General features: G+C 40.7%; 1 protein-coding gene across 1 annotated transcript in view; it reads right to left on the bottom strand.

Annotated features, from left to right (window-relative positions):
- Nucleotides 1-1,436: 1,436 nt before the first annotated feature.
- Nucleotides 1,437-22,330, bottom strand: part of WDR27 (WD repeat domain 27) — a 159,794-nt gene continuing 138,900 nt past the window's right edge. Inside the window, exon 24 of the mRNA XM_060242619.1 lies at nucleotides 1,437-2,060. Within this exon, the coding sequence (XP_060098602.1) occupies nucleotides 2,013-2,060 (48 nt within the window). The 3' untranslated portion in view covers nucleotides 1,437-2,012. The remainder of the gene's footprint in view (nucleotides 2,061-22,330) is intronic.

Below are 22,330 nucleotides of genomic sequence, written 5' to 3' on the forward strand. Positions count from 1 at the left end.
ATTGAACTTTTTACTGGCAATCATCCATCACATTATCATCTCCTGGCACCTGCTCAGGACTACCACTAAGGTTGCCATTCCCCAGCTGGAGGTGGGGGATCCCCTAGTTTGGAGCCCCTCCCCCTTCAGGGCTATCAGAAAGCAGGGTGGTGGTGAAAAATGGATGTTGGGTGCTCCATTATTTCCTCTGGAGACCGGACCCCATAGGGTATAATGGAGAATCAATATGTGGGTATCTGGGGCTCTGAGGGGCTGTTTTTTGTGGTAGTTTCACTAATTTTTCAGTATAGCTGCTGATGCCTCTCCTCAACCCCTCCTCCAAATTTCAAAAAGACTGGACCAGGGGGTCCAATTCTATGAGCCCCAAAAGAAGGTGCTCCCATCCTCTAACCCTAACTTCCACAAACCATCTGACTCAGCTGTTAAGGGAAGTAGAGCTGGGTGTCATCTGCATTTTCATGGAACCTTCTGCTAAATCCCCTGATGATCTCTCCCATGAGTTTCAGCTACCCATAAAAACTCTGCTGAGTGATTTGGACCCCCTTCTTTTAGGAACCGCCAGTGTGAATGTGTCTAAATATGAATTTAGCTACGCCACTGCTTTCAAAGAGGTGTGATTTCAGTGTCTAAATATGAATTTAGTTACGCCACTGCTTTCAAAGAGGTGTGATTTCCAGTGCAGTTTATGGATTTTTATCAACATGTGCTTCCATATCTAACCATCATTTTGTTTAGTCATTAGCTTCTACAAGATTTTGCATATCTAGCCATCCACATTTTTATAATTCGATAAAAATTCAGATGGAATTGGCTAGAATTCCAAAAATTGTTTCCACAACCAGTGATACCACAGTATCTGAATTAGAAACTGAAACACTGCAGAATTAAGGGGTGAAAATCATTTAACAGTAATTTGTGTTAAAATCAATAGTATTACTCTGGCGTAAGTAGCTTCTGAAATGTGGCAACATTGTGAGGACTCCAAAGTGTATTTATCTGTATTTTAATTTTTGTTGGAAATTGGTTTTCGTTTATCGCATGTTCTTGTTTCAAGGTCAGTTTTGAGAATAGTTACAGATTGTATAAAGTTTTTGTAAAGAACATCATCTGTACTTCAAAATTAGCTTAAAAGTTTCCTGCAAGAGGTAGGTATGTCATGATGAAACTTTCCATTCATCCACTCGGAAAGAGTACAAACCACATGCTTTAAACATCTGGTTCTTAAAAGCAGGAGAAAATGGTGGAAACCTTATTTGATTTGTCATTTCAATTTTTTTAGATGACTAGGAGACAACAAAGATCGTATAACATTCATGGAATTTTAAAATACTGTTAAGCCTATCTACTGCTTATGTGAAATACAGTAAACCTGTACAACAGTATGGAAAATATTGAGCATCTCAGACATTCTCTTCTGCTGAATAAAGAGGCAAGTGTAACATGTGACTATAATATCACTTTATTATAGAAGACACAGGCAAGATTACAAAAGTAGTATATAGTTTACTTCTTGACAATTCAGTGCTCAAAAATTCTATTTATTTTTTAACGCTAGTGCTGAGGGCAGTTGCTAAAATCCCAGAACAGAAATTGTAAATATCCAGCTAGACATTAGCTTTCTTAAATCTCACTTGATATTCCCTAACAAATTGACAAAATGCAGTATAGGCAGAGACATACTGGTAGTGAGATCTAACCTGACAAAAGGTTAATCAGTTCACAACTTTCTAGTACTTGTGAAGTTTCATTGAAGTATGTAAGCATATATATTATAATATGTATACTAGACAGAGAAGACTCAATATTCTTGTACCGAACTTCTGCTCTTATATTTTTTTCCAGCAATAAGCCTTTAAGCAACTCCCAGTGGGTTTATAGAAGGTACAAATAATCTAGCAGATTCCTTTAAATGGAAATATGTTCCAGATTGCCTAGTTACTAATCTTCTCTGTTCCTTCAAGGAGATTTTATTCTCATTGTAGCTGAGCCAAAGGTGTCCAGGCTAATCGGCATCAGGGTAGGAACAACTGCAGCTTGCCATCCAAAGTGGCAGTGGTGAGCTATAATTTAAACCAGAAAGCATAAGATTGGCATAGAATTCTTTGTATTAAATTATGCTTGACAAAAAATACAACTAATTTGTTGGATCTTTCTGAAAATTCAAGCCATCTTCAACATTTTACATATAACTTTGCTCAAAAATTCTATTTTATTCAGATTTTCTTTAGAGGAAGTTTGAATTATCAATACAAGGATAAATGGCCATTTCTGTGGATCATGGAGAAGCTAATATAATACTCAGCATTATATCTAATTTTGTATAATGTCTAATCTTAAAACGTATGAGATGAAATCCTAGCATCTTAATTGGAAACTACAATCAATACATCTAATTATCAACATAGTTAAATCTGTGGATACTTAAATTTAATTATTTATGTATTTATTAAAACATTTGTATCCTGCCTTTCCTTGTGATTCAAGGTGGCAGAGATTGGAGCCACAAACAAACAACATAGAATGAAGAGCATGCCTTTATCTGCTGGATACCTAACACACCAGTGCCACCACTGAACCCAGCAACACCAAATCAGATAATACAAAAACATGTGGAGACTCACTGTTGTTCGAGGTGGTGTTAGAAGTGAGACTAGAGTGCTAAATGGGTGGAGAGGTGAGACATAAATCCTCCCATTCCCAGCCAAACACAGGACTGGATTATAGTCTAAAGCAGCCCTTATGCATTCTGCACAACTGCAGAGAGACCCATCAATTACAAAACAACACAGCTGATGCACAGGCACTATTTGGTCAATAAATCCACATTGTTGGCCCTTAGAATCATGCTCTAAAACCATGATTTGAAAGACAGGGGAAAATTAAAAAAATGGTAAAACTTTTTTTAAAAGCATAAAACCTTATATATTACTTTAAGACACTTGTCTGGTTCATGATGTTTTGTATTAATAAACTGCTGTTCCAAAAAATTAACAATCACTCCTCAACCCCCCCCCCCCCTTTTTTACAGTTATCTAAACATAATATTGTTTTACAGAATTTGAATCTGAAGGCCCTATTAACCAGATAGTTTACATTTCAGACAGTGGTGGGGTTCATTTATACAACATAATAAATTCATGGAAAAAATCTCAGTTTGCATCTGCCTTCCAAACAGAGCTGTTTTCCAGATTTACATTCCATCGTTGACATATATGACAAGTCAGTGGCAGAGAGTTTAGCCCCAAACTGTGATAGACCTTGAAAGAATGTTATCAAAACTCCCTAGTGAAGCCATATTTTGCACACCCCCATATAAGAATAACACACATTCTTTGCATCTATTTCCATACATTAGCAACAATAAAAATATTCTTCTATCAGTGTATATACCCCACTTCTTCATAAAGGGACTAAACTAGGACAAAAGTACAACATGGTTTACCAAAATTACTCTTTCCTCCAGCTGTAGGGTTGTGACTGCTCAGTGGAGAAGAGGGGCCTTCTTTAATGGCTATCAGGTCTGACAGAGATATATTGTTCCATTTCAGAACATTAATTATTCCTCTGTCACACTGATATCCTGTCTTTTCTTCAAGGAGCCCTGGGAGTGTACACAGTTTTCCCCCACCCCAATCCCTTTCCACAATAGCCCTGTGAAATTTTTATTAAGAGACAGAGACTAGACCAAGGTCAGTGAGTTTCATGGTTCAGTAGGGATCTGAACCCCATAGACCAGACTCTCAGGCCTATGTCGAATATTATCCAATATGCAAACTAAATTTTCCTTCCACTTCTATCAGAACAGAGCTTTCCTGCCTTCCCCTTCTGCTGCAGACCAATGATCTCCCCAAAATGCTGCCCTTTGGGATACAGGATCCTCAAGAATGACATGAACAGCAAATTGGACATCTGCAGCAGAAAGGGAGAAGTGGCAGAAAATAGACCTCTTCTTCCATCAGCAGAAAATTTACTCTAGATTCAACACTATGTCCTATCTGTCTCTTCAATACTTCACCAAGTACATTTATACTACAGCCAAATTAGAGATGACAGCATTATCAAGTCCATGACAGGTATGCCTCTCCATTTTAGAGATGGAAGTCCCTCTATTTACAAAAGCCATGGGGAGTGATCCTGATAAGAACCACAAAATGAGGGAGGAGTTCCTGTCCTCCCATTCTATTTTGAAGTGTTCATCCGACAGTGTTTGGGCTCTTGAGAACAGCGTTTGAGTGGTGGTGGTGGGAAAAGGAACCCCCCACTATGATCCCAATCAGAACTGAGCCCCCATGGCATTTGTAAATAGAAAGAATTTAATCCCTAAAATGGCAAAATGATCCTAATAGTGGACTTGAGAATGCTGCCATGTTTAGTTTGACTTGTAATGATACAATGGATTCCTTAAGAAACAGAATTCAGCTTTCAGCATTACTCTCCAGGTTCTTGGATGATAAAACACATTCTTATGCAATATGATTAATGTAGCATAGTCTTTTTTTACTTCTATCAGTACATATTAGATATGTGCATGCTTCCTTGTGAATGGTTCTATATGTCTTCAGAGTGGGACAATTCTGAAAGACTTTAAAAATAATCAAGATGTCTAAAGCCAGATGGCTATTATCTGAACATGTACTGAGCCTGGTGAAAAGTGTTAGACATCCATGTCCTACATGATGTTGTTCTTCAGTTGCACAGTTGAGTCCGACTCTTTGCGACCCCATGGACCAAGTCATGCCAGGCCCTCCTGTCTTCTACCATCCCCGAAGTCCACTCAAATTCATGTTAGTTATATCAGTAACACTGTCCAGCAATCTCATATTTTGCCATCCCCTTCTTCTCTATTCCTTTGCATTGGTCCTTCAGGAAGGTCTCCTGTTTTCTCCTTGCTGTTCTCTGGAAATCTGCATTCAGTTGGGTGAATCTTTCCTTTTCACCTTTGCCTTTCACTTTCCTAAGCTATTTGTAAAGCCTCATCAGACAGCCACTTTGCTTTCTTGCATTTCTTTTTCTTTGGGATGGTGCTGATTGCTGCCTTCTATACAATGTCACGAACCTCCATCCATAGTTCTTCTGGCACTCTATCAACTCTAGTTCCTACATACCATACATACCAAACCTTTAATGGCATAATAATCATATATGAGAGTACACAGAATGTAAAAAGATTAAACATTGGAGATTAGATTAAAAAAGAAACAGATTACATATGCATTCATACATAGTCAGATTTAAATCTAAGAATGTCTGCCAAAAATTTTGCCACAGCCTCAGTAACCTCCCACTTAATATCATTCAGTAAATAATGACAGGGTGGCAGAGTAGTCCAAAGGTAGTGGATTATTTCAATGGATTGTTCACAGTCAGTTACAGATTGATCTCCTAGTTCCTTAAGCCTATTCTTCACCTCCACTGTTTATTCATAAGGGATGTGATAAGGGATTTTCATAAGGGATGTGATCAAAGTCAAACCTTTTGATTTCCTACTTTGGCATTCCAGTTCCCTATGATGATGACATCTTTTTTTGGTGTTAGTTCTAGATCTTCATGTTGTAGATCTTCATAGAACTGGTCCACTTCAGCCTCTTCTGCATCAGTGGTTGGGGCATAGACTTGGATTACTGTGATATTTAATGGTTTGCCTTGGATATGGACCAAGTTCATTCTGACACTTTGAGATTGTATCCCCTTATTGCCTTTCTCACTCTCTTGTTACTTGTAAAGGCCACACCTTCTACAGGACTCTTGCCCATAGCAATAGATGTAGTGATCATCTGAGTTAAATTTGCCCATTCCCGTCCATTTTAGTTCATTGATTCCCAAGATGTCGATGTCCCATCTTGCTATCTCATGTTTGAACACATCTAATTTACCTTGATTCATAGATCTTACATTCCATATATTACACATATGTAATGTTCCAATGCAGTATTGTTCTTTGCAGCATTGGACTTTCCTTTCACCATCAGACACATCCACAGCTGAGCGTCCTTTCAGCTTTGGCCCAGCCACTTCACTCTTTCTGTGGTTACTTGTACTTACCCTCCGTTCTTCCCCACTAGCATATTGGGCACCTTCCGACCTGAGGGACTTATCTTCCAACGCCATATCTTTTAGCCTTTTGTTACTGTCCATGGGGTTTTCTTGACAAGGATACTGGAGTGGGTTGCCATTTCCTTCTCCAGTGGATTGCATTTTGTTTGAGTTCTCTGCTGCAGCCTGTCTGTCCTGTCTGGCCCTCCACAATATAGCCCACAGCCTCATCAAACCATACAAGCCCCCTCACTACATCAAGGCAGCAATCCATGAGGGGGCCTACATGATGAGAACAGAACAAATAAACCTGAAGCCTGAACTTCTATTTCAATGGGGTAGGATTGTAGTCAGCACTGTCACTGTGTCCCTGGAACAGACAAGAGGAATGGGAGAACTGTCCTTAAGAGACAGCTTTGTACAAAACAGTTAAAAAAGGAAGAATCCTGGCATATAATGTAAGACTAAAATGATCTAAGTTAAAAATTCTTAAACGAGATCCCATTTCTTAAGATGCAATACAATGAGGAGCCATTGTATTGCATCTTAAGAAATGGAATCTCGTTTAAGAATCAGTAAAATCAAGGAGTTGAAATGGAGAAAATACAGAGTGAAATGTAAGTTTGTAAAATCCAAATCTAATCAAGAAAAAATACAAGACAATTCACTATTTTTACTAAACTAGTTAACAGCTATTAAGGGTGGGATTTGTCCAAAACATTGTAACAAACTACTTTATAAATAATGCTGGTCCATATCTCAGTCAACATAAATTAGCTCAATGTACTTGTTGACTAATCACAACTTTCTGTATGAGACACCATAACCACAGTGTGTCTTTGGAAGCATTTATATGATTGTCACCTAATATTCACCTTAAATTATGTATTTTACCTAACCTAGTTTTTATCATCTCAGAAATTTATTTTCCCTTGTATTACCCAATAAATATGGTTCTCCCACACAAACTGAGTTTGTTGCATACATTTTAAAAGTTGAAAAAAATTACTATCTACTAAGCTAGCCTTAAAATATATAATGGTTTCCCACTCACATTTGTAATAGCCATTTGTAAAACTATAACATATATTTAAAATTCGCATGGCTGAAACAGTATGTCTACAACTTAGGCCTCTTCCTTCCTTCCTTCCTAAAAAGATGAGTTTAAAAGAATTCTCATGATTTCATATTCTTTTGGAAAGGATGCCTAAGCTTCTCATGTTGTTAATATGACATCGTTCTTATTGTGCTCTTGTCTCTTGATAATGAGAAAAACTGAGGGAAATTATTTCTATGATGGAGAAGGAGGGGAAGTTTCACATAAAATATATGAAGCAGTTGGGCTTGGATGGCACTAAATTTTTTATTCTAATATTCACTTCCTGGTTAGGGCTTGGCTTGGACTGCAGGCATACATACCTTGAAACTGTCTCTGGGCTCTTTTGCAGGAACCTCCACTGTCAGAATTTACTTAAGAGACCCGTTTCACAGAGTGTAAAAGCTGCAGTACTGCAGTCCTAAGCTCTGCTCACAACCTGAGTTCGATCCCCGGCAGAAGCTGTGTTTTCAGGTAACCGGCTCAAGGTTGACTCAGCCTTCCATCCTTCTGAGGTTGGTAAAATGAGTACCCAGCTTGCTGGGGGGAGTGTAGATGACTGGGGAAGGCAATGGCAAACCACCCCGTACAAAGTTTGCCGTGAAAACATTATGAAAGCAATGTCACCCCGGAGTCAGAAACGAAGTGCTTGCACAGGGGACCTTTCCTTTCCACTATCAGAAGTGTGTTTAGTGGAGCTTCATTTCTCACTACAAATCTTCTGGCATCAACTGAATACCTACTTACAATATTCAGAGAAAGCCTTTGAATAGCTGTTGCTTAATTCCAGCATTATTGTTTGATATATATTTTAAGATAATGTTTTTTTATTAATTGCATTTATGTTGGTAAACTGCCTTGAGTATTTTTAAAGGCAGCATCAAAATGAGCTAAACAAAAATAAATACTAGACACAATTAAATCAACAGACAAATGGTGAATTCCTGATGATTAATCTTTTTATGTAATTCTAAAATTGTTCCAGCTAATTTATTTTAAAAAATCATATTTTTCTTTTCTATTCTGGAGAATATAGAGTGATTAACAACCGTAAATTTACACAAAACAAAAACTTCATTAATCTGAGATTTGTATAAAGTATGTATGCTGTGTAATCGAGCAATTTGGTAATGCTCTTTCTCTGTTGCATTCATAAGTAATGATTTGCTACAGGATATAATGAAGCTTGAAATTTACTATGATGTTTTTGACATACAGCATCTGTCCTCATATTAGGAAACCAGAATGGAGCTGAATCTTCAATTATTTTCACAAGCCAGAGATGGAAAAAACCCACAGTTATTTGTGTTATAATCTCAATTGACTAGACTTCGAAGTTTCTTTTCCAGTATTTGACAGCATCCCCAGATCCCTTCTCTTTACATAGTTATGAGATAGTTCAGTCTGAAAGAAATATTCATGCTGAACAGAAGCATTTTTATTATGTGATATCAAGCCACTTCTCCAGACACTTCCAGTGGTATCTAGTGGTTACCTATTATCTGGCGTCATTACTTAAAATTGAAATTTTTCTTCAAAGTATAATTTGCATCTTGAAAGCACAAACTGATGAAAGTATACTTGGAAAAGTTTATATAGACACAATATTAGGTTTGACCAGGGGTCATTTTGTAGAAAAATAGGTGGTGAAGCTCATTAGCATAACCCGCCACCCAAAATCACATAAGTGGAGAAAGGGTGGCATAGGCTTCTGCAGGGGTTAATGAGAACTGATGGGGGTGTGGCAAAGCTCCTGTTGGCTGGTCGGCTGCCCGCTCTCCTAATCCAGGGATTGTTATGCAGCTGCACCTACTATTCAATGGACAAGGCAGGGGGGGAGAAGGGGGAACCCTCAGAAAGGTTCAGGAGCTGTGCTCCTGTGAGCTCCTGCTGAATTCAAGGCCTGGGCTTGACCCAAACAAACCATAAACCAAGTTCCACTAACGGAATAGATATTTCCTTCTTTCCTCTTGCAGGGGAGGAGGCTTCAGTTTATGAAGAAACTCATAGAAGGTCTGGCCCTTTCCCAGCCAAGCCGGCATCACCGGCGTTCAGGCTGGGGGCTGTTGTTGCTGCCCATGAAGGAGGGAGCGGCTGATTGATAGCCCCGGTCCATTCAGGTGCTTCTTCTGGGCGCGGCATCGGGGCTATATAAGCCCCGGGCCCGCCCAGAAGCACGCCATTTGCTTCGGGTTCTCTGCCTGCCTTCCCCTTTGGCAGTACAGGTCTTCATCGGTTGCCTTATTAGGGGCCAGGTAGGAATTTTTTCACCTTCACAGAATTGGTCCATGTGGAGTTGTTTTTTGCCTACCTTGTACTGCCTTGTAGTGTTAGGGAGTTTTAGTAGGAGTTTTGTTTCAGTCGCAGGTTGGAGGATGTATTGGCCACAGTGTTTTCAGGGGAGTACCTACGGCTCAGCACCAGGTGTGCGGGTGGTCTGTATGAACTGCAGATGGGCTGTACGGCTCAGTGCGGGGAATTCAGATCACGGAAAAGCCTCACCTGGGCGGATCTTTCCAGGGGGGATTGATGCTAGCCCAGGTGGAGGATGGCTTTGGGCCTGGCCGCTCAGCACCAGCCAAAATACAGGGGCTTGTGCTGGGGCAGGGTGGCTCGCCCTCCTAGGACAAGGCGGGGTCAGGGGGTGACCCCAGGGCTTGTCCTTCTAGGCCTTACCCCTGCCAGTTATAAGTTTGATCAAGTTTGTTTCAATAAAGCGGCCCCGTTTTTATACCCAACATACTGTGTCAGCCTCTTCATTCCGACTGGGGGGGCAAATCATCCCACCCTCACCCCCACCCATGTTCAAGTGCCTTCCACTTTTGCATGGGCTAATCGGAACAAACACATTATGTGTGCACAGATTATCTATGCACATAAGTTAGTTTATAGATCAGAATTTTAAAATATGCTTCCTTCTCATTCCCAAGGAAATCAGTTTGAATCCAGTGGTACCTTTAAGACCTATGAAGTTTCATTCCGGGTATAAGCTTTTGTGTGCATTCACATGCAAGCTTATACCCAAAATTAAACTTTGTTGGTCATAAAGGTGCCACTGGGCTCAAACTTTGTTCTTTTGCTTCATGGCTACCCACCTCAATATATCTACAAGGAAATCAGTTTGAGTATTTTGGTATGGTAGCACAATACTCCTAAATTCTTAAAAGAACTATGTTCCAATAAACCACTAAAATTACTTCATATGTTTTCCAACTAAGGAAGACACAGCATCTGTTATAATCAGTATGAACACTTCTGCTGACTAGCAAAAATGAATGTATGCTGCCAATGAAGGCTGTATCATCTTCAGAAGCCAAGCAGTAAAAAAGGAATTTTGCTAAAGTAATGATCCACTCCCATTTTAAGTAAATAACTAAGAACTCATAGTCTTGTTAATAAAACACAGTGCATGTGTTCTCAGACTTTAAAGTCTGGAAGATTTTTGTGACTCACAGAATATGAGGCATATGTATACAGTGTTATAATGCTACATTTACTCATTTAAAAATATAGCTTTCTCTTTATAGATAGAGAACATATGAACATATGAAGCTGCCTTATACTGAATCAGACCTTTGGTCCATCAAAGTCAGTATTGTCTTCTCAGACTGGCAGCGGCTCTCCAGGGTCTCAAGCTGAGGTTTTTTCACACCTATTTGCCTGGACCCTTTTTTTGGAGATGCCAGGGATTGAACCTGGGACCTTCTGCTTCCCAAGCAGATGCTCTACCACTGAGCCACCGTCCCTCCCCTAATTTGTGAGAATTTGTGAAGCAATTAAATAATAACATAAGAACATGAGAGAAGCCATGTTGGATCAGATCAATGGTCCATCCAGTCCAACACACAGAGGCAAAACAAACAAACAGAAAATCAGGTGCCAGCAGGAGGTCCACTAGTGGGGCCAGAACACTAGAAGCCCTCCTACAGTTGCTCCCCCCCCCCAAGCACCAAGAATACTGAGCATCACTGCCCCAGAGAGAGTTCCATCTATACCCTGTGGCTAATAGCTACTGGTGAACCTCTGCTCCATATGTTTATCTAATCCCCTCTTGAAGCTGTCTATGCTTGTAGCTGCCACCACCTCCTGTGGAAGTGAATTCCACATGTTAATCACCCTTTGGGTGAAGAAGTGCTTCCTTTTATCTGTTTTAACCCGACTGCTCAGCAATTTCATTGAGTGCCCACAAAGTTCTTGTATTGTGAGAAAGGGAGAAAAGTACTTCTCTACCTTCTCTATCCCATGCATAATCTTGAAAACCTCTATCATGTCACCCCGCAGTCGACGTTTCTCCAAGCTAAAGAGCCCCAAGCATTTTAACCTTTCTTCATAGGGAAAATGTTCCAACCCTTTAATAATTCTAGTTGCCCTTTTCTGCACTTTTTCCAGTGCTATAATAGGTCATATGTAGGGCTGCCAGACGGTTTCAACAAAAATACTAGTTACCTGATAAAAATGTGTTGGGCAGTATATAGATACACTGTATACACAGAGAGAGAGACACTATAAAAAAGAGAAAGAAAATGCCTTGTCCTTTTAATAGAGGGATATGTATGGAAATGAGTCACCAAAGCTTTTATAGCATGGAGATAAATACAATCCTATGAGAGCCAGTTTGGTGTAATGGTGAAGTGTACAGACTCTTATCTAGGAGAACTGGGTTTGATGCCCCATTCCTCCACATGCACCTGCTGATGTGACCTTGAGTCTATCACAAGTTCTCACAGAGCTGTTCCTCTCAACAGCAGTTTCTGTCAGAACTCTCTCAGCTCCACCTACCTCACAGGATGACTGTTGTGGGGAGGGAAAGGGAAAAGAGATTGTAAGCCGCTCTAAGAGATTCCTTTGGGTAGTGAAGTGTGGGGTATAAATCCAATCTCTTCTCTCCCTTAAAGGGACAATTTTCTAAACATTTTCTGTCTGTTACAGTATGCCTACACCATAAAATTTCATATTACTATTGAGCAATCTACCTTTATTTAAGAAAATATTTTGCAAATCATAGTAGAGTGGGCAGCTAGACCATCCTTTCACACAACTCACAAAAATACTGAATTTATGAAGAAAAGTTCTAGGAAAAAAGCCCGAAGAAAAAACCCCACGAACATAAATGCTCACAGGGAAAAAAGTCCCCATGGAAACATGCCCTCATGGAAATAAACCGACATGGAAAGAAGCCCACACGGAAAAAAGCCCATACTGAAAGAAGCCTACATGGAATAGGGTTGCCAAGTCCAATTCAAGAAATATCTGGGAACTTTGGGGGTGGAGCCAGGAGACTTTGGGGGTGGAGCCAGGAGCAAGGTTGTGACAAGAACAACCTTGTGAGGGATTTCACAATGCTCTTAATTCCTTGTTCCATTTCAGTCATCCCAGTGTGTGGTCTCTATTCAATGGACTGCAGAGAGACCTGGCTTGTCCAGGCCTGTAGCCATGGTGCCCCTGGCCTCTCCACCCAACCCCCTCCCCCCATCGACCTGTATGGACCCTCCTGGCAGCCCCGCTCTCCTCACTGGTCTAGTAGCCCCTGCTCTCTCTGTGCGCCATTGCTCTGGTACCCACGATCTCCCAGCTGCTCTGGCGGCCCCTGCCCCCCTCTGCAGCGCCTCCCCCTCCTGAGGCTGGTGGATTGGGGGGAAGTGGGAGGGAAGTGGGGAGGAGGCAGTGGAGCTGCCGGCCTTGGAATGGCTTTTCCCACTGATCAGCTGATTGGCGGGAGGGGCCACCTTGAAAGAGCCCCAGGAGCCGAAGCTTCACCGGGTGGGTGGGAGGGGGAGGTGCTGCAGAGAGGGCAGGGCCACAGAATGGCCAGGAGATCAGGGGCCACCAAAGCAATGGAGGCGAAGAGAGTGGGGCCCGTCAGAGTGGGGGGGGGCCTCCACCCGAAATTTTATTCCGTGGGCCCTCCCACCTGAAATTTTCTGGCTATGGGCCTGGGCTTGTCACAAGCTAACACTGGCCAACACACAGGCAGGTTGCCTAGAGGTGAAAAAGAGGAAATATGAGGCACTACATGACATTGTTGCCACTTCTGTGCAGCATTATGAGCAGGTAGAAGATAAACTTAGTTGCTTAAAGAGATTGGCTAATCTGCAATGAAGACTTATATCTGAGTTATTGTTGTTGTTAAATAATTGTTGCTTTTACTATTTGGGTTAGGTAGTCTTCTGTTGTAGTCACTGGGTGTACCACAATGTATTAACATTAAAGTTTGACAAATTGTAAATTAATAAAGTTGAAGTATTTAATTTTATTTAAATGTATTTCTATGTAGAGTTTAATTTCTGTTATTATTGTTTTTTCGTCTTAATAAAGTTCATTGATAACAAAATGGTCACTTCTTGTTGCATGTGAATATGACATATTTTAATTCTAAAATAACAATATAAAAATAACAAAATGGTCACTTTTTGTTGCATGTGAATATGACTTATTTTAATCCTAAAATAACAAAAAAAATATTAATGGTTATCCACAATTATAAACATGTATGGTGTTTAATACATATTTCCATGGAGGCTTTTTTCTATGGGGGCTTTTTTCTATGTGGGCTTCTTTCAGTATGGGCTTTTTTCCATGTGGACTTTTTCCTGTGAGCATTTAAGTCTGTAGTTTTTTCTTTGGGCTTTTTTCCTTTGTGCTTTTGTCTGGTTACGGAAGAAAGGATACTGTTCCATTGGGGGGGGGGGACAAAAAACAAATGCAGTATAACAGGGGTGGCCAACGGTAGCTCCCCAGATGTTTTTTGCCTACAACTCCCATCAGCCCAGCCATTGGCCATGCTGGCTGGGGCTGATGGGAATTGTAGGCAAAAAACATCTGGAGAGCTACCATTGGCCACCCCTGCAGTATAACATTGTTTGATTTCTCCAAACCGCCTTTAGTATAAAAGGTACCTTTGGAACCAAAGTTCCATAGACTATCTATCTTTTGTGCCTGAGGTGTCCTCAGCTTCTGTTAAATGCAAACATTTGAAATGAAGTTAAGTGATGGTATCACTTTACTCTGATCTGGTAAGACCTCACTTGGAGTATTGTGTTCAGTTTTGGGCACCACATTTTAAGAAGGATATAGACAAGTTGGAACGGGTCCAGGGGATGGCAACAAAGATGGTGAGGGGTCTGGAGACCAAGTCCTATGAAGAAAGGTTGAAGGAGCTGGGCATGTTTAGCTTGGAGAGGAGGCGGCTAAGAGGTGATATGATCACCATCTTCAAGTACTTGAAGGGCTGTCATCTAGAGGATGGTGTGGAATCGTTTTCTGTGCCCCCAGAAGGTAGGACCAGAACCAATGGGTTGAAATTAAATCAAAAGAGTTTCTAGTGGAACTTCCTGACTGTTAGAGCGTTTCCTCAGTGGAACAGGCTTCCTTGGGAGATGGTGGGTTCTCCTTCCTTGGAGGTTTTTAAACAGAGGCTAGATGGCCATGGTTCTCCTTCCTTGGAGGTTTTTAAACAGAGGCTAGATGGCCATCTGACAGCAATGAAGATCCTGTGAATTTAGGGGGAGGTATTTGTGAGTTTCCTGCATTATGCAGGGGGGTGGACTAGATGATCGTGGAGGTCCCTTCCAAGTCTATGATTCTAGCTTTTCCTAACTGACTAAGGCTTGCCAGAAGACAATTGCTGAAGCGATTTTCTTAAGAAACTTGTGCTGTGGCCATCAGAATAAACCCTATATAGGCATACTTGATCTAAGTAATTACTGGCCACTCTCCAAGAGTGTTCATTTGAGCAATATAGAGAGGGGATGATAAGGTGAAACCAGTTGTCTACAGCAATTTCAGTCAGGGTTCAGAAATACTTTTATTCAAGCTAGTACATTTCCCCAATAAATACTGGAAGGGTATTCAGGTGGGTAGCCATGTTGGTCTGAAGCAGCAGAACAAAGTTTGAGTTTAGTGGACTCAACCCAAATCATAATTTTATTAATAATCTTTTGTGTTTTAAGAGTGTCTTATTTTGAGATGAATAGCTAGGCATGAGTCTGGGAGAATCTTAAGAGACTAACAAGATTTTCACGGCGCTTTTGAGGGTTAAAGCTCCCTTCAAATACAAAGATAGAAAAGGAAAATAACAAGGCCACTGAAAAATTACATACATCTTTGTAAGCTTGTAAGAGATAGCTTGAACTTGTTTGGAGGTTCTAGCAGAGGAGTGCAGCTATTGTATACCTGTCAAGGAACTGATTGTAATTTGATATGTACGTGTTTGTCTTATTCAATCTCTTTATGTATAAGTATTACCAGAATTTGCACTAATGAATAGCTGAAGTTAATAGGCAATTACCTAGTTAAATCTGAAGGTAATTTGTCACATCTGTGAAATCAGATCCAATGGACAGATAGATCCTTTTGATCTAGCTTTGACAGTTTGCCACCTAAATCCAGAGCTAGATGACAGCTCTCTAATTAGATAATGTCCCAATCATATGATTGAGTAGAAGATGATATTGGATTTATATCCCGCCCTCCACTCCAAAGAGCCTCAGAGCGGCTCACAATCTCCTTTATCTCCCCCCCCCCACCAGACACTCTGTGAGGTGGGTGGGGCTGGAGAGGGCTCTCACAGTAGCCAATTAGCCAGTCAGAATGTATTCAGGCTAGGTGCCCACCAACATTAGGATGATCAGGATGTTCAAGATATTCATTCAGCACTGATAACAACAAGGAAGAAAGCCGGGACATCGAGACGTCTGCTGGTGTTGTGTGCCTGACTGTGAGAGCGTTGAGTAAGTAGGCTTAGGTAACTAGTCAAAGTAGGCTGCATGGTACAGTGTAGAGGCAGGTTGGCTAACTGCCATAAGTTTTTGTTTCTGTGTTCCTTTGTGCACGCTGGGTTGATTTTAGTTGGTATTTATATCCCTTTTTTGTTCCCTTTTTTCTGTAGATAAAGTGTGTGTGTGTGTGTGTGTGTATATATATATATATATATATATATATATATATATTTATTTCTATAACTTGTCTCCTCATTTTGTAGACCTCGGACCGATTTGCACTAATGAAGTTAATAGGCAATTGTCTAGTTAAATCTGAAGGTAATTTGTCACACCTGTGAAATCAGATCCAGTTGACAGATAGCTCCTTTTGATCTAGCTTTGACAGTTTGCCACCTGAATCCAGAGTTAGATGACAACTCTCTAATTAGATCATTAGATCTATGCTCAATCATATCATAATTACTCATAGAATCATGGAAGAGGCCATACAGGCCATCTAGTCCAACATCTTTGTCACTTGACCACAAGAACATATGAGGATATTGTTTTTTTTTATTTTCCAAAGTTATTTTATTTAATTTTCTCCCCTCCTTCTAGCAGGTCTTAAAGGGCGTGGCATATACTCCCTGGGCCTGGATGTCTGTGTTTGACATATTAGAAGCTGTGTGTACATTAAGATAATAGCAGCTGTAGTTCTTGATAATATCCTTGACCAAAAAAATGGTACACTCCTTCTATCTTGACTGCTTGCTGTCTTCCACCAAGTGTGCAGCTTTGGGAGGGGCACACATGGAGCGGTGAGGGAGGTAGGAGACACCCGCCTAACTAGCCAAATCAGCTGAATCAACCCTGGTGATCAGTGGGGTGACAGATACAGCAGCCAGATCACCCACACCAAGCTACCAGGGCTCACAGCTTTCAAATACAGCAAGTATTTCTGTAGCATAAATGAAAGATGAGGATGGTAACTCCTTTATGCACAGACATTAGTTCAAATTTTCTTGTATAAAATATGCTGGTTCTAGTTCCAAAATATGCTGAGAATTTACATTAGAAGGACCTCATATTTGACCCAACATGTCAGAATTATGAGGGCAATTGCTGTAGTATCTCTATAACTAGGTATATTATAATTGGGCATAGTATGTCCTGTGGCCTTTGAGCACTACCCTAAAAGATTTTCCCACCTGAGCCAGCTACAGAAACTAAAGCAGCTAGGAGAAAATACCTCCTCAGTCTTTTCTCACAATAACAAAGAGATCCAGGGTATAGACACCATAGATTAAGGGCACAAGACCTCAAAGACAAATCTCAAATAGAGAGAATGTTAATGGCTCACATACTGTTTAAAATGTAGTCAAAATCTAGGGATTTATATTTATTTTACTAGATAAGGATTACAGTCTCCAACTTCAAAGAAACATTTTAAAACTACTGAGATTTTTTAAAGCTTTATTTGCATTTTAAGAGGGTTTTTTGCTCTAAAAATTTAATATAAAATATGTATGATGCAATACTGTGACAATGAAAGTTCACATTAACAAATCTAAGTCACTTCTCAAAAAAAGCAAACACAGTTTTTGTAAAATTATGTATTTGGGATTGTATTCTCCTTTAATTAAATCAACACATCTGAAAGGGAAGTTACACTGATCCTGTGACTGTATGATACAGCTATCAAAACATCAAGCAGTTCATCTGTTATACTTAGGTTATTCGTTTGGCCATGTTACTCATATGTCAAAATAAGTCAACTTTGTTCTAAAACAGGGGTGGCCTGAGAGTCGGATGAGGCCCCCAGAAGGCTCCTATCAGGCCCATGAGCAACTCACTGCCCTCTGTTTCCTTCTCTCTCTTGCTTCTTTCTGTGTCACTGCTTGCTTTGCCAGGCTTGCTTGATTTCACATGAGGTACAGAGCAAAACCTCTATTTTCTCCATTGCCTGACCAACACATGAAGCAATTTATGTAGAAAAGCTGGCAATGCCCAGCCATTTCATGTTTCCCTCTGGGTCTTAGACTCAAAGCACTGGCCATGAGATTTATGTAATGAATGTCAATAAATCAAAAGTAGGTTTGCAACGTACATACACATACCTGAACAACACCTGTATAGCATACTCAAGATTGCTACAGCACAGGCATTGTCTCCAGATTTTGATGCAATAACTCAGAGCAAGAGGTGTCAGTAATCAGAAACTGTTAAATAAACAAAATATTGCAAGAGTGCTAATCTTTTAATCATGTTTTAAGTTTTAAAAAAAATCTTTAATTGTGTTTGTCTGTGCCCTTTATAAAGTTTATATATCCGCTACCTAACATTACATTTTATGACACACATGGCCCAGCCAGACAAGGTCTCATTTATGTCAGATCCGGCCCTCATGAGTTTGACACCCCTGGAAGGTATTTGGAGGTGGTGAGCTATACAAGCTTGACTATATTGTGGTTTTATTGAGGTTCTATTGCTGTACAGAATTTTAAAACTGATGTTCTGAAGAGGCTGCTTCTATTCTTTTAATGTCTTTTATGGTCTGTTCTTTTAGGCTGCGATCATACACACTAAATAATGCCCTTTCAATCCACTTTCATTGCACTTTCCAACTGGATTTTACTGTGTGAACTGGCAAACTCCAGTTGGAAAGTGCATTGGAAGTAGATTGAAAGGGCATTATTTAGTGCATGTGACTGCAGCCATAATGTCTTTTATGAGGTGGTTTTATTGTTTTGCTTATGTGTATATTTGTGAACTGTCTTGGGCACAATTCCTTTGGTGGAAAAGTAGGATACAAGTATCCCAAACTAATAAATAGATATTGGCCAATATCCATGAACCTATGCAATACCTAGAATTACTTAAGAGGTCATTTCTCTCCATCAGCTTCTTCACTGTTATCTAGTTAAGACCAGAGATCTTAGAAACAGAACAGTATTAAGAATAGAAACAAAAGGAATGCAAATGCTTGTTAACAGCCTTTGATCATCACTGCTGGAAGAACTCACACACAAAAAAACCCTTCATTGTCATCACAATTAAAAGTTCTGTACAATCAACATTCAGAAATCCTGATCATAAGCAGAGGCTGCATTCTACTGGTTTCAAGAGTACAGCACAGACGGTCCAGTTGGCAATTATGCAAAACACAAAGACTTGTTGCAGACATCACTTTCATAAAGAAAACAATCTATGTGATGATTTGTGATCCATATCTCATTCATTTCTAACCATTCTCAATCTGATTTTCACAGAGTCCCCAGGCTCATCTGGTTCTGAAACCTAATTATCTAGCATCATGACAATAAACTGAAAACAATTTCCCAAACATTGGTAACTGAAGTAATTTTTTTTTTCTGAATTAAAATTGGAAGCAGATTGCAGACTTGCATCCAAATGTTTACTTTTAGGGTATGCACAGGTTACCTGCCATCAGAGCACCCGATTCTAGTATGTTATCTGTATGAGTAACTGATTTCAGGGCTTTCTTCTGACTGAAAGGAAACAAGCCAGAACAAGTATTGTTCACTCACTCCTGATGCGGTAAATGAGGTACAGTCATGCAATCAGACATTAACTAATAAAAAATCAGAATCAATACACCCCACTTATGTAATATCAATAACAAATTTAAAAATTAGCAATAGTCAGTAATATTTACAAACAGGGCTGCAGAAAATTGTCATGGGCCCTCATACAGAAATTCCTTCTGAGCCCATCTTCACATCAGCCGGATCCACCTCATACAGCATGTAAAAACAAATCACATGACTTGCTCAGCTAACCCCCCCCCTCCAAGTATCTAGCATTTCCCAGATTTTATCCTCCTGCTTCTGCATGACAAGCATAACACACACAAACACACACACTGCTCAACCAGGCCACTGTTCCAGGTCTGGGACTGGGGAGCCTACCCCCATACTTACCAAGTAAATGGAAGGAGTAACTAGGTACCACCCAGTTGGTCCCCCAGTGTGGTTCCACCTGCACTGGTGCTCAAGGAGAAACTAGTGGGCCCTGGAACAGTAACAGTGATCAAAGACCAGTAGTGGCAGTAAAGCTGCCTGACTCCTTTAAGAAGCCATTAGTAGCTGGACCTGTGGCCGGCTGGCCAGCAGCCCCAGAAGATGACCAGGGGAATTCTTTTGTGAGGCAGTAAACCACACCTCATCACAAAATCTGTGGGAATACTAATTTCTGCAGATTTCCCAGGGACTTCTAAAATGGGTGGGATTCTAGTAACTTCTCTAAAATGAGAGTCAGCTAAAGGTCAAGGAGCACTTCCAGAACTCTCTCTTCCAGGCTGTGGAAAGGCCTGGTGTGGAAGAGATAGGACAGAAGCTAAGTTTAACATCCTTCTGCCCAGTACTGAGGCCACAAGGGCTACCCACAAAGGACACTAGAGGGGTCCCATTCAGGGGTCCAACCCAGCAGCCCAAGCTTCTGATAGTCCATCTAGTCCAGCATGCTGTTTTATAAAGTGGCAAGCAAGTTAGGGGAGGGGTGTCGAACTCATTTGTTATGAGGGATGGATCTGACATAAATGAGACCTTGTCGGGCCAGGCCATGTGTGTACCTGTTTAAGATTAGGTAGCAGAGATATAATTTTTATAAAGGATGCAGACAAACAAAATTAATTTTAAAAACTTAAAACATGCTTAAAACATTTGCTATGACTCTTGGTCTTAAAGGTGATTTCCGTGTATTTATCTCATGCGATCCAGGGAACTGAACAAAGGAAGCTCTGGCTTTTCCTTCCTTCCCAACAGATGGGAGTCTCAGCCAATAGAAGGAAGAGAGGATTGGCTCAGTAGCTATGCTGTGTGATTGAGAGAACCTGGAAAAACAAGCTCTGCCTTCCCTTCTTCCTATCCAACAGAGGAGCCTCAGTCAATAGAAAAAAGAGGTTTTCCTCTGTAGCTCCTGAGCGATTGAGCAAGCCTTGCAAAGCAAGCTGTTCTACAGAAGGAAGCAAGAGATAGGGAGAAGGCAGCAAATGGCAGGCAGTTGCTTGGGGCCTGACAGGAGCCCTCTGGGTAGGGTTGCCAAGTCCAATTCAAGAAATACCTGGGGACTTTGGGGGTGGAGCCAGGAGACTTTGGGGGTGGAGCCAGGAGACATTAGGGGTGGAGCCAAGATCAAGGCTGTGATAAGCACAATTGAACTCCAAAGGGAGTTCTGGCCATCACATTTAAAGGGACGGCACATCTTTTCAATTCCTTCCTTCCATAGGAAATAATGAAGCGTAGGGGCACCTTCTTTTGAGGCTCATAGAATTGGACCCCCTAGTCCAATCTTTTTGAAACTTGGGGGATATTTTGGGGAGAGGCACTAGATGCTATACTGAAAATTTGGTGCCTCTACCCCAAAAAACAGCCTCCACAGAGCCCCAGATCAATTCTCCATGATTTTCTATGGGGATAAATCTCCATAGGGAATAATAGTTCCCAGCAGACATTTCCCTCCCCTCCCCCTGCTTTCTGATGACCCTGAAGCGGGGGGAGGGCCTCCAAAACGGGGGATCCCCTGCCCCCACCTGGAGATTGGCAACTCTATCTGGCTCACACATTTTTGTCTCAACTCAGGAAAAATGGCCCCGGAGCAAACTAATTTATGCAGTAAGTCACAACTCACAAAGTAGAATTTTTGCTCACAAGACTCCACAGTTTTGAGGGAACATTGCTGTTAAGGGACTGAATCTGGGATTGACTTCATGACAACAGTAAAAAGTTAAGTACCTCTTTGTCCATCACTGAAATTCTGGTCAAATCTGAAGTCCACTGACAAAAATTACAATGAACCCCAAAAGAATGGAGTTTCAGTCACAGATTTCCCGCGTCATGTCCAGTGTTTTGTCTCAGAGAGAAGCCTAAGGCATTGTGATTAGAGAGTATCATTCACTCGCAATACATTTTGAAATTACAATTCTGTGGATGTTTGAGAGGAAACACAGGGTTCCCAGCTAAAGCAGGCATGAAAACCATGGACAAGAGAGACTGAGAAGGTGGAGATGCTTAAGCCTCCATCTATTCTTTGATTTCTCCCCTGAAAATACCCCTCAGGAAGATTTAATAGATTTCTGCTTACCAGGATTCCAAATGCTGAAGGCAAAATAGGAATGTTTTTTCTGGAAGAATCAGCAGCGTTTTTGGTGGTAGTGGGGAATGTTTCTATTGTTTTGGCCAATGTGAATGTGGGACCATGTTTTCATGGAACAAACACTACTCTGTCCATAGACACCTGAACAAAAACTACACATTTCTTGAAACTGACCAACAAGTCTGCTGTCTGCTTGTTATTTCCTGTGACATGTCACACCTAAATATATACATATATAGAGTTCCCAAATTGCAACAATATGCTTTATGTCGGGGTGTGTGTGTGTGTGAAAGAAAATTCCACATTCTCACCTTGTAAAAATATATGCTGAAGGAAGTCTACCTCAGTTTGCAACTGCTGCTATAGGGCTCTCCTCGGAGCCTGTAGC

This window comes from Heteronotia binoei, chromosome 1 (genome assembly GCF_032191835.1).
Source record: "Heteronotia binoei isolate CCM8104 ecotype False Entrance Well chromosome 1, APGP_CSIRO_Hbin_v1, whole genome shotgun sequence".
Classification (NCBI taxonomy): domain Eukaryota; kingdom Metazoa; phylum Chordata; class Lepidosauria; order Squamata; family Gekkonidae; genus Heteronotia; species Heteronotia binoei.